We start from the raw sequence: 13,170 nt of genomic DNA on the forward strand, positions 1-13,170 counted from the left end.
CATAGTATTTACAACGATCACCCAGAATGTGGGCCGGAGCGGGAAATCGTACAAAACAGCGCGTACTAAACTTAACGAATAAATTATCAGTTAAACTTAACGATTATCAAAACTGTTCAGAGCTCAAGTACCAAACAGGAAGGGATGATTTTAGTCATCATTTCTGATGAGGACACGATCAGCGAACTTTAAGAGGTACGCCGCTTCTCGCTCGTTCTGTGTTCGCTTCTTCCGAAAAAGATCGTTTTCAAACGCTGTGAATATACGTAGAACCTGAACATAATTTTGATTGAAATTAATGACGTACTCATGGAATGGGGATGTCGTAGTGGTGAATTTCTAGACTCGCAGTTTATAATAAATTAACAACACAACACTGACGCCGGTCGACTGCATGCATTTCCAGACTTTGTTTTCCACAGGAATCCAGGCGTGAGTTCGAGTAAATTCTAGCTCGGGCAATGCGGAATGCTTCTTACAGCAATGAATCAATAGCATGTATGACGCCATTCGTCGTAGGGATGTTGGACGTCTGCAGATAACCATCGTTAACCTTGATTTTACCTGTAAATACGGAAAGCGAAAATCCAGACCGAAAATGAGTTAGTGCTGCTTAGGTTCACACATCAGGTGACATTTGTGTAACGTACCGCCCGTCTTCTGCAGCGTTACCGTTTTGCCCTCCGCCATAACGTCCTTAACCTGGTAGAAACGCATACCAGCAGTGAACAGGGTGCCCGGGACGACATGCTTGCGTACGAGTTCTTCCGCCTGGTCCTTTTCCGTGACTAGGTTGGTGAGTTCCTCCGTCGTGAGGTGCGCAAATGCGGCATCGGTCGGTGCGAATACTGTGTAAGTTTTGATACCTGCATTTGAAAAGAGTCGTTTAGTTCATTCGAATCTGTGAGGATTTTCGCGAACTCACCTTTGTTTTGGAGAGTATCCGACATGCCCGATGCGAACAGTGCTCGCAGGAAGTGAGTAAAGCGTCGCTCACGGTCTGACTGCAGCGTTTGAAGAATATCACCAACCGGTAGCGGAAACATGACACGATCGACGGCATGCGCAATGCCCTGGGGAATCACTATGTCCTGTTTGTCTGGGACGACCATAGCCCCGTTGATTGTTGTGACCTAGGAGAGAGCAAATCGAGGTTACAACATTTGCAAACAAACACGCGATTCGATCGCTACCTTAACATCGTTCCATTCCGAGTCATGCATGTTGTACTGGTTCACACGAAGCTGAGTTCCAGCCAGAGAGACACCGGTCATTTCATCCTGCAGTGAAGCAATTTCGAACGATCCAGGAATGACATGGTGCAAGAGTAGCTGCAAGAGAGAAGAAACGACGACACCTCATGAGCGGATTACCCAATTCTTCACCTTCAATCAGTCGTCTGCCGTTACTTACCCCGCTCAACAAGCGTGGATTGTTGCGGAACTTCTCCTCTGCCTTTTCGGGTCCACCCAGCTGGACCAGCAGACTGCGGAAGGCTTTGTCGGTCGGCACAAAGATCGTGTACGGGCCCGTTTCATTCAGAATCGTATCGAGACCAGACTGACGGAGATATTTGGCCATGGCAAATAGTCCGTTATTCTTGAGAATTGCTGGCAGTTCGTTCTGCTGCTGTTGCGTGTTGTCGTCTTGCGGGCCCTTGGTGTTGTCCTGCTGCTGCTGCGTTACCGTTTCGGAGGCGGAAGCCGTCGGTACAACATCGTTAGCAGTTGGCTGATGTGATGCGTGAATAGTTTGATGTTGATAGGTGCTAGCCGTCTGCTGTTGCTGCTCAATGGCGGCGGCCGTAGCATCGGAGAAATATTTCTCGGTGTTGGTGCTCTGATAGATGCTAGGAGCTGGTGTTGCTGGCGGTATAGCCGTTGTGGCAGTAGCAGGTGTGTAAACGGAGTTCGCCTCAGAGAAACGCGCCGTACTGTCGACTGGGAAGTTGCCAGCAATCGGAGCCGGTGTAGAGAGACGGGCCGACGCAAGCTGTGGAAGGGTGCTGCCAGAGTAAGCCCCCGGTGAATATGCGGTAACTCCATTCGGGCTTGCGGGGGAAGGCGTGGAGGCGTAGATGGTGGCCGGTGCTGGAGAAGCTGTATGCTGTACGGTACTGCCGGAAAGGTAAGCCGTCGAAGCGTGATCCTCGATCGGTGTACTGTGCGGAATGATCGTTACTGAATTTGCCTTCTTGATCGGCTGATGACGTGGGGCAGTGGTCGTAACTGGTGTATCCAGTATCAAATCCGGCTTGGATGATCCCTTGGACACCACCGACGACGGTGGAGGCAGCTGGATCTCCCCATTCTTGATGCGCTTCAGAATGCTGTCGACATCGGCACCGGATGTTTTCGTCTCCTTGTCTCCACTTCCCTTTACACCCTGCACCTTGTACGAACCGTCATCTTGTTCCTCCAGATAGACGAAGGTAACCTTCTTCTGAGGCGGAATTTTTGCCACCTCCTGGATCTGTCCGTCTTCGGTTTGCTTGATCAGCTCAAAGTCTGCACCTGGTGGAAGCAGACCACTGCGTGCGATGTCCTCGAAGGACAGCGGCTTCGGTGTGGTGGGTGAATCGAGCTGTTGGGTCAGGACACCCTCAGAGTTGGCGTTAGCACGCTTAATAATTTCCGGATCGGTCGTACGGATGACCTGTACCTTTTCGCCATTCGGAAGAACCAGATCCGTCGAGCTGTAGTTCTTACCCCCGAGATCTGGGGAAGTTTCGGCGAGTGCCAGCTTCAGTTGCTTCAACAGATCGTCGCGTCCAAGCGCTTTCGTAGACTTGACTTTTGTTGGTTTAGCCTTGGCCGGTTTAGCCGTCTCGGTTTTGATGGTTTGGAACAAGTTCTGCCGGTTCGAGCTGAGCAGTACGTCCAGATCCGACTGCGTGATGCTGCTGTAGTCCTTCTTACTGTTGGGCTTTAGGGGAATCACCGAAAGTTGACCAGTGCCGGACGGGCTAGCTGCAGTGGTAGGTTCGGCTATTGGTTTCGTCTGCATTTTGACTGTCTTTTCGAAGAGTGTCCGTTCAGATGGGAGCACTTCGCGGGAACGGACCTGCGACGGGACGACAGTCTTCTGTGCCTGGTCATACTGTTGCTGCTGCTGGAGGATCTTTTGCTGTTTCTTCAGGAACTCCTGGTGCAGCTGCTGTACCTTCACTTGCTGCTTCTGGTACTGTTTTTGCAGGAACTGTTCATGCTTTTGGATCACCTTCTGTTTTTCCTGCAGTTCGCGAATTCGTTCACTTTCGTCCTTCAGCCGGCGTTCGTACTCCTGTTGCTGTTGGTAGCTGAGTGGTTGCTGCGGTTGCAAACCGTTAAAGTTTATCGCCTGACCAATTCCAAACTGACTTTGCACTGGTTGCTGCGGTCCGTTGAACGGTTGAATTTGAGGTTGCGCTTGTGGGAATCCAACGCCCGGTTGGGTGTTGAAGTTATTGGAGGACTGTGTGAACGGTACGTTGGGTTGCAGTCTCGGCAGTTGTTGCTGTTGCTGCTGCTGCTGGAATTGCGGAGACGGCTGCTGGAAGTTCGTTCCGGCGGTTTGCGCAAGTGGTGGAAACTGTAGACTCGGGTTTATGGATTGGCTGTGGAACGACGGCTGCACGGGGAATGCCGATTGTCCAACATTTGGGCCAGACAGTTTGAAGTTTTGAGGCGAATTTTGAAGCGGTAGCTGCTGGTTAGGGAAGAGTGGCACGGGTTGTTGGCCAAGGTTCGGTACGTTCGATGGGTTCGGCTGGCTCGGGAAGCGAACCTGCCCATTACCGGCAAAGGAGGGAGAAGTTTGGAGGAATGGAGCTTGGAGGGTGTTGGGTCTTTGGGGTCCACCGAAGGTGGGAGTATCGATACTGTTCAGGAAGGACGGTTGGCTGTTCAGTGGCTGTACGACGGACGTGGGACCGTTAGTGTGTGGTGGAGGAGGTCCGTTGAAGAATTGGGCCTGCTGTAGTTGGTTCTGTACGGAACGCTGCTGAGGCGGCAGCCGTGTGTCCTGCTGTAAGAGTTGTAAAAAATTTGGAATGAATGTGGTTTGCGTGTGGTGCTGGAAGTAGTAGCGGTTTACTTGTGCTCCAAAGTTTGGTCCTGGTCGGCTGGACGGTGTACGGAAGCTGTTGGTCGGTGCATTGGCCGATGGTGGTGGTGGTGGATGTAAGTTGTTCGAGTGATGGTGGAAGTGTGCGTTCGGCTGGAAGTGTTGCTGTGTACTGGGGCCACTGAACGGTTGCCTTGAATGGGGTTGTGGAGGCACCGGTATTTGAATCGACGGTTGTATGAACACGTTCGGGGAACGTTGGTTCTGATGCAGATTGAAACGATGTTGGTGCTTTTGAATGTCGCTCAGAATGTGCGTCTGCTGCTGTTGCGTCAGTTGGCGCCGTTGAGCCTTTGGAGGAACCTGCACGACGAGAAAGGGAAGATTCCACATCAGAAGTGTTACAGGTTTGCTGGCTGGAGAGAATGGCCACTAGAGACGATCGAGGTCACACATGTTTACATGCATATTTGCACAGTATCTTCATCTCTGCAACGTTCGGTTGTGCAATCCGTTGTACCCTACGGATCCTTTCACTATCGGTAAATTGACCCAATCAACCGAGTTGGGTTTATTCGCATCCCGGTTGGATATCTCTATAACCCGATTTGCGTTGCTCGTAAAACCCGAACCTATGTTGGCAATCATCTTCATCGCTTCTCTTACACAATTACGCCATCTCTTGTCTTGGCCATTGGGTCTTCTCTGTTTTCTAAGAAAAACCAGTGTAACGTAGAAGAAAAAGAGAAAAAAAACACACTCGCACACCTCTATTTCCAAGATGACCCACTGTGCAAGAGAAAGGAAACATTTTCGAATCGAATCTGCAACACTAAGTAGCCCGTTACCCCGCCGGGTGTGTGTTTGAGATTCGGGAAACGCGAAGGTCTACCAACCGTCAAGATGCGCTTGAAGCGGGTTGCGATGATGTAACCGCCTTACCCCAACTGGGCACGCACCACTTCTTTGCAACTCCAATTTAACACAAAACACTAGCGGAGATGCGCCGGCGGGGCAAGTTTCCTTCTCGGTACCGATGCTCGATGGAAACTGCCGAGATACGGATAGGCGAGATGTGGCACGGCGGCGGCCGACACTTTGCTCACCTGGTCGAACCGCTAAGGTTATGCAGGTTTGCAGGTCGATTGTTTGGTTCGTTTCTGGATGCGGTACGCGTCAACGTAACACTCCACGGACGATTAATGCCGCCGCGGACGCACAAACGCCATGCACACGATGGTCAATTGTTTTCGGCCCCGCATTGCATGATGCCGCGCAGGAAGAGGATGAGAATGGCGTTGCTTTATAGTTCATTGCTTTCGTTTCGTGGCCGTTTCTTTCGGGATGTGACGGTATCCGGAATGAACATCGGGGACGATCTACTAGCATCTCTAGGGGAAGCTTGAACGTTGAGACCGCTCTCGTACGAAATGTTACGTCAAACCCGGGACAGGAAGGTGTTTCGACGTTTGCAGACTCGACTAAACCACCAGAATCGGAACAATCGGTATGAAAATGTTTCCATCACAGAGCAAGCTGCTCTAGTTACGAAATATGTGGGAAGAAGTATGCGAGTGTGTGTGTGGGCGTTCGAGCAAGCTTTAATTGGGTAAGGGAATTTTGCAATAATGCGTAACATGAAGCGTGATCTTGATATCAACTGGCGCTATTGCAGTTGTTCCTGGTTCTCTACAAGTTGTGGGTTATGTTTTGCGAAAGAATTACAAACATAGACATAGAGGTACGATGGGAGTCAGTCTGAGATATAAACAGTGATCGATGTCTTTACTGTCGGCAGTATCCATGGTGATTACGAAAAGAAAGAATGATGAGGTGTGTAATCAAAGCATGTGCAGCAAGCGTTATGCTAATCAGGGTAAAGGTTATGAAAGTTTGCTATCATTCGGTTGATGTGCCTTTTCTTTAAAGCAGCAATTATGAGTGTGTGTGTACCTTTGCCATAACGATGATAATACTGTTTATCTAAGAATACCCACACTCAACTCCGGCTGTGGTTATCTGACGAGGCGAAGATCGAGCGGCACAACAACGCGACTTTCGAGTGCATGAATTATTGCACCGCTTCATCATGCTTTTATGCACGTCGTTTTTTTTTGTGTGGCTGTTGTAGTTTAGTTGCATCACGTACCAGCAGAAATTTCATACGTGGCGTTGGACATTCCTCAATCGATTGCATTCTTTTGTATTACCTTCTCTTCGGGCGCGGACTTTCACTCTCCATTCGTCTCGATCGAATGCCATTCCGTTGCTCGACGATTGGGCTCCGGTTGGCGAGCTTTCAGCACGGAACAACCCGCCAGATCCGACTAAAGCAGTGCGTAGGGACATAACTGTCGGTGGTTTTTTTTCCTTCTCCATCGCTGCCAGTGTCTTTCGGCCAGTGATGGTTCAAAACTCAAACGGTGGAATTTGATTCATCTCCGCTAACAGCATGTAAAGATCCCAGCGTAATGAATGTGCCACTTTCTGTCCCCGAATGTCAAAATTCCTTTGTAGTAGTTTTTACGGCTTAAGATGCTAAATTTCGTCATCCGATGGAAATGAGCAGGGCTTTGGCTTTTTGCATAAATTACGCTTCCTCTTGACATTTCAACCGCCTGTGCGTATTCCACGCATGCCACAAGTGCACAATCGTGAAAGTACGCCCGATAGGTGAACGTTGGAATTCGTCACATTTCATTTCTTCTCGTCACAGACGCGAGTGAGATTTATTTTTGTGTTTTTGTAGAGTTCCCCGATTCCCTCAGGCGACATGATCTCCAACAACACGGAGATGATTGTAATTATCATTACGACGCATTTCCTTTCCTGGATGCGAAGACAACTGGCCGATCCGTACCAGTGGTCTGTCCATCGGCTCATTAAATTTCAAATGAATATTAATTTAATGCAGCTCATGGGTGAGCTTCATTATTTTCGTTCCATAACGGACCGTACGCCGCTCGGATCGAAATGCGTCGTGACGAATCGGTCCGATGAAGATGGCCGGCCGCTGTGTGGGAACGAAGTACATTCACTTGGAAAGACACAGGCAGAAGCACATTTTCGGTACGGTAAAGTGGGGTCTTCAACAGCGCAGCGGCGTCCAGTGGTGTCCATTAAGCAAAATCGAGCAGAAACACAAAAATGGCTCAAGGTAAAACTCGTAACAGAATGGTAGCAAGATCAGAAACCAAGAATCATCGATCGTTAAGAGCAATTGCAATTGAACTGGCGTCTTGAAATATCGCTTTGCTAGTCACCTCACAAACTGCAGCGGAAAAATTGGAATGATTCTACGAGTAGAATTAATTGCGGCGTTTAATTGCATTGCGCACAGAATGATATTTTCCTGGAACGCGATTTTGTGTAGCTTCATTTGTAATGGACCTTCAAAGTGGGCAACATCTTCGATTTGATTTTGGCATTGCCTCGAATTGATGTTGGTTTATGTTCGCGTTCCTAAAATTTACCGAATTGAACTATCTTCAATAGATATATTAATAGATTAATAGATATATAAAGGCAATTCTTAAAATATACTGGAATTCTCATCGGTCATTACGTAACGCTTTTGTAAACTTGTATAAAATAAGCTTGTTTGTCCAGTTTTCGCCCTCTTGCACATTCCTGCATATTGTACTTTGTTTCGCATCCGTTTAAACGTCAATTACGGCTATACATTCTCCTAATCTCAACAAATGACTCACTTCATCCACCTATAACGAGTAGTGGGCGGACAGGCAGAGAAAGTGTTCCCTATCGGCTTAACATTACCGCACGCTTACAATCGGCCGCAGTGCACCGAAGACGCCAAAGATGCTATGGATAGTATAATTAAACGGATCCATTCGGCCATCCGAACCAACTGAGCGGGTACGTCAAACGAGTTCGGTTGGGTTTCAGTTTCAGGCCTCCAAACAAGTGGGTGGGATCGTGCTAGTCTCGCTAGTGATTGTGGTTGGTAGTGAACTGTACTGTACTTAACGCGTGTTTCAATTACAAACCAAAGAAACTGTACTCGATTGGAGATGAAGATTTGGTAAGATACAGTCCGGTTAAATGGGAAACTAAACTGTACTCATTACCGCCAATGATGGGGTAAAATTCATGTGCATTTTCGAACGATGATGAGGGACCAGGGAAGCATCGTTTCCAGTGAGTATACGACCTTGCGCATGATCAGCATCAATAGCTCAAAGATGATGTACTCTAACTTCCAACAAATGGAGCTCGAATGCTTAACCACTTCGGACGAGTTTCAACCTCTCGGCTCATCTTTAAGCACGTGCACGTACTGTTGTAACATAATCATATTATGATCGATCCGCACCGGTCGATTGCTTATTTGTAAAACTTTCGCCACAAGCAGATTGCATAAGGTATGTATCGCTGCGGTGTGCATCGATCGCGTGGCAAAAATCACAGCTTGAAGTAAATTGCATTTGACACGTCCCGGGAAGCATCGGCGCTCCGTAATTGCCGGAAGGGTTTCAACGGGAGGCCACCTCCGCTCCCGGCTCAGCTTTCGCTCCTTACATTCTCCTGCAATTCGTCTTCTAGCGTTTTCCGTGCTCAACAAGACCCAACTCCACGGGGATGAGTTTGATCCCCACTTCCCGCTGAGAGATGGTTAATTTTTGCGCGTCACTTATGCAACTTGGACTCGGCTACTAAATGATCACCGACCATACTTGGAACGGAGCCGCTGAGTCGAATTTCAATTTTCGTAGCCTAGAAAGACCGCATATCGCGATCGATGGTGCCTGAAAATGAAACGATCACCAAGCAAATAGAAACACCTCTCTCCAGGCCGCTTAGGCACGTGAAAAAAGAGGGAAAAATACCGAATGGAAGATAAGGTATCTCGCTGCATAATACTTGATCACTTATGATTGATTGGTTGATTGATTGATTAATCGATGATGCGCTCGGCGAGAGTGGAATTTAAGATGGGAAACATAAACAAAAAATCACCTCCCTCCTCGGAACGAGAGGGAAAACACTTTCTAAGCCGTCGTGCGCTGAAGCATCGCAAAAAAAAAAAATGCGGCTTCTCCTGAGTGTGTGCCGGTTCGGTTGTATGTTTGGCTCACGCGCACATACGGTGACGCCACCAAGTACACCGCGAGACTTACCGCGAACGATTTGGGAATCTATGGAAAATATTTGAAAAGAAAGCAAAAAAGAAAAAAAGCGGATTTCAGTGATTTGAAGTGAACATCGAGCTGTTTTCTAGCGGCCGGTGTGTAACTGCCATGTGATTGTTGGTGCAATTTAGTGCCGAACGGAAAAAAGGTAAATATTTTACAAACCATGAAAATGCAACACACATGCTGGTGCTGCGCCCGTCCTGTTTATGTCCAGCCAATCTCCCAACAAACAAACACGTGTTTGTTTTTAAATATTTGAAAGCATATTTATGTACACCGTGATCAACATTGCAAATGTTTACATCGAGTAAAAGTGTGCTTATTGATGTGATGTGATAGTTGTGGGTTTATTTCACTTCAGCCGGCTTACCGTGTGCCGCTTTTCCGTTCCCAGTGATATTAACAAATTGACTTTATTGCTGCCTTGGAGTCGTGGGAGCGGAAAAGATCCATGAGCGCTTAACAGATTACAATGTGAAAGATTATAATTCGTCAATACAATTTCCTTATGCATCGACGTTTTGGTTCAATATAGGGGGAGGGGAGGAAATTTAAACTAAAAACAAACTAAAAAGTTTAAAGAATATTTAGAAATAAATATTTTCATTGACAGTCAAACAAGCCGGAAGTTCTATGAAAGTTTCAAAACAGGTGATTTCAACAAGACAGACAACGAACCTTATAGGAACTCAGGTTTCATTACACACTTGGACCTTTAATTTATTTATGCATTATGAACAAAATAAATGATGAATCTTTATATAGAATTTTAAACATTCTTAGTTACTGACATGCTTGTGATTTGACACACACTTACTTTACTTTAATTGTACAGAGCCCTACGCCCATTATTAGGCCCATCAAGTATTCCTTGATTAGATTGTAAGTAGGGATGTGTTGTCCAGTTGCTGGAACCACGTAAGGTATGCTATATTATGAGCTGCTCTTACTGATTTTTATCTTATTTTTTCCTCCGTACCACCTTTTGCGATTAAATTCTACAAATACCTAAAACAGGTAGCTCTTCACATAATGCTAAACAGTTGGCTTTTTATATCCTGAATCAATTTCTTGAGGTGGAATTCACAAGTAGCAACTCACAAGGTTGTGTTTCGGATACTGGAAAACAAAACAACGGATTCCAATATGTTTACCAAAGAATGAAGATTCGCAGATTTTTTTTGAGAGATAAAGCAAACAAATCAACAATTCCAACAAGGAAATAATTGTACATCTTTAATAATTGAAAAATTAAAACATTCTTTATACATTCTTTCTAAATCAAAACTGTGGTTATCAATTATGGTTCTTTTGGACATTAAAGATCAGAAATAATAAACGATTTAAACGCTGATTACATTACATTACAACGCCGATTGATTACATGTAAGCCACCATTAATATGATAAATAGTGGCAATTTTTACTATAAACATAGCGAAATCTATTAGACGCATCATAGCAAAGTCCTTTGTAAGGATTGGTTTTGTAAAAATATTGGTACTGATGGGAACACGAGAAGCGACGGTTTCGATCGTCTTGCTGACATAACACGATCTTCTGCCATTGTCCGAAAACGAACAACATTCACATTTCACTTTTTAACGCCTCGCTCTCGCTTCCCATTAGCTCATCACGCCCGGTAACACACTAATGGAGCACCACTTTCGATCGGTAACCGATGAAAACATACGAACTGTCTCGTTTCGGCGCCCACGAACGGGTGGAAAACGTATCGCAAACGCACTAAGTGGTGATCATTGTATTCTTTTCTGTTTGTTGTTGGGACAAACCGCGCTCCACAAGTGAAGAGCTCGGCTCCCTAACGATATCATTCACCAGGCCAAGGATCTACATCGAGATCTCGGGCGGGTGTGAAACTGTCGGCTCAATTCATCATTACTCGGCAAGGGTTTTCGTTGCCTCGTTGCAAAGCGCAAAAGAAAGATCACTTGCAGCTATATTGACGGTACCAAACATGGACAGCAAGGGCTGTGTGTGTGTGTTATGATAGCACGCACGACTCCATCAACGTGGAACACAGGATTAACGCTAGAGCACTGGTTTTATCATCTGCATCAAAGCAACGAGTTTTTCTTTCGGCTGGGTGATGATCATAATATTACGTAAAGTGCTACACCACCACGAAAGGGCTAATTGCGGGCTCTTAATATAGCGTTTTTGTGTGTGTCTGTACTACACGCTGAGTATTTGTGTCGCAATCAAAATCGTTTTTCTTTGCCCACTCGACACTAAAGATCCTCAACATCTGCTGACCCAGCTGGTGTGGTGCTAAGCATTATAAAGCTATAGGAACTTAATCTGACCCTGTTCCATTGCAAACGACATGCTCATAAAAGGTGGTGAAAGTATTAAAGATACTTAAAGGCAAATAAAAAATGATGTGATGTAATTTGGGTAATTTTATTTTATTGGGTGAGCCAAAAAATTGCCATCTTCGTATTAGTGGACCCATCGGTGCCATGAATTTCAAACACCGTCGCAAACGCATTCCAACGGAACAGATACCTTTTAAATGATAGAGTATGGAGCGCTTCCCGCATTATCTTTCGAAGGAATGACATATTAACCGATTAGACATCAAAAACAATCATGAAAGATCATCCAACCAAGGCGGTTTGAGTGTCTCGATGTTTGTGTGTGCGTGTGTGTTTTATTTTCAATTTCCACTTTTCAGGAGCGTTCGGGTTTTCGGAAAGCCCCTAATTTTCCATTTTAACTCACCGAATCTATTATTGGCCGATCGCTGGGAAGCCGGAAATTCTCCCTAGCGTCCCCATGCATACCGTGCAGGGAAAGCAAACCGTAGCGAAATGCTGCTAATCACCATCATTGGGACGGGACATGGGTAGCTTTGGAATGAAAATTGCGGAAATCATAATATTACCAAGCATGGGGGGAGGAGGGGGGATTACTCCAACCCTGGCCATTTGTTTTTCGAAAAGTTAATCTCTCTAATTTGGCCCGGGTGGATGTGTGTGTGTTGCGAGTTTGCGTTCTTTTGCGGCTTCAAAGTGACAGCCACCAATCTGGACCGCGGTGGCGTAACATTAGTCAAAGTGCTAAAAACGCTTCACTATCACTTCCGTGCACGGATTCCGCGCCCGGTGGGGGGATGGGGGCGAGGCAAGGAAAAGAGGGAAAAGGAAAAACAACAAACGGTTTCGTTCGTATCACACACCGCCACGATTGGCTGTCCAGTGACGGCAGTGACAATACGAAAAACAAACATTCGAAAGCCACCACCACGCAATTCCTTGGGCGGCCTCTGGATGGTTCCGGCACGGTCTAGGCCGTTGGAGTGGAATGGTTGGAATGGGCTGTGCGAAAATTACATGGGGCAACCTTTTGCGCCCGGGCAAACCTTTTGACGGGTGGCCAAAATGAGATGTGACCGGCGTCATTCGTCGGATGGTGCGCTTTTATCGCTTTGTCACGTTTGTTAATATATGTCCACTACCACTTTCTACTGTGGTTTGCTATAAAGCGCGTAGTGTGGGTACTCCTTTCTTCTACGCTGGCTTGTCACTTTGGCCGAACGTTAATTTAACGGTCACTGACCGAGCAACCAAAGAAGAGAGGCGGAGGGGGACCTAAGGTGTGATGCGTTTTGGATGCGATGTCTAACCGTCATTCGTTGCAAATCCCACGAGGACACATGCGACCCTTTGCTTCCCCGGTTCAACAAAGGGAAAGACAAATTGGGACCGATTTGTTCTGAACAGATTTGTCGCCATGAGAAAATGTGTAAGGCCATTTTTTTTTCGTCGGCTAGCACACAAGAAGCCCACAAACCAAACCTAAAACCCTATTGGCCCCTTAACCGTAAACGACTTTGGACCGCTAGTGTTCCGAAAGCCACTAACGACGGTGACAGTGATATAGACAGAAAGAAGAGGCGGAAAACACGCTACATTCATCTCTAAACGCAAAGTAAATGTTGATTCATTGTG

The 13,170-nt window shown here is 46.5% G+C and overlaps 1 protein-coding gene across 1 annotated transcript in view; it reads right to left on the bottom strand.

The window, feature by feature from the left end:
- Positions 1-475: 475 nt before the first annotated feature.
- The window catches only part of LOC128712089 (uncharacterized), a 31,103-nt gene continuing 18,408 nt past the window's right edge, over positions 476-13,170 (bottom strand). Inside the window, exons 2-7 of the mRNA XM_053806985.1 lie at positions 9,183-9,200; positions 1,414-4,407; positions 1,194-1,331; positions 926-1,133; positions 651-866; positions 476-564 (exon numbers count right to left, since the gene is read on the bottom strand). Coding sequence (XP_053662960.1) covers positions 476-564; positions 651-866; positions 926-1,133; positions 1,194-1,331; positions 1,414-4,407; positions 9,183-9,200 — 3,663 coding nt within the window. The remainder of the gene's footprint in view (positions 565-650; positions 867-925; positions 1,134-1,193; positions 1,332-1,413; positions 4,408-9,182; positions 9,201-13,170) is intronic.

The sequence above is a fragment of the Anopheles marshallii genome, chromosome 3 (assembly GCF_943734725.1).
Source record: "Anopheles marshallii chromosome 3, idAnoMarsDA_429_01, whole genome shotgun sequence".
NCBI classification, from domain to species: domain Eukaryota; kingdom Metazoa; phylum Arthropoda; class Insecta; order Diptera; family Culicidae; genus Anopheles; species Anopheles marshallii.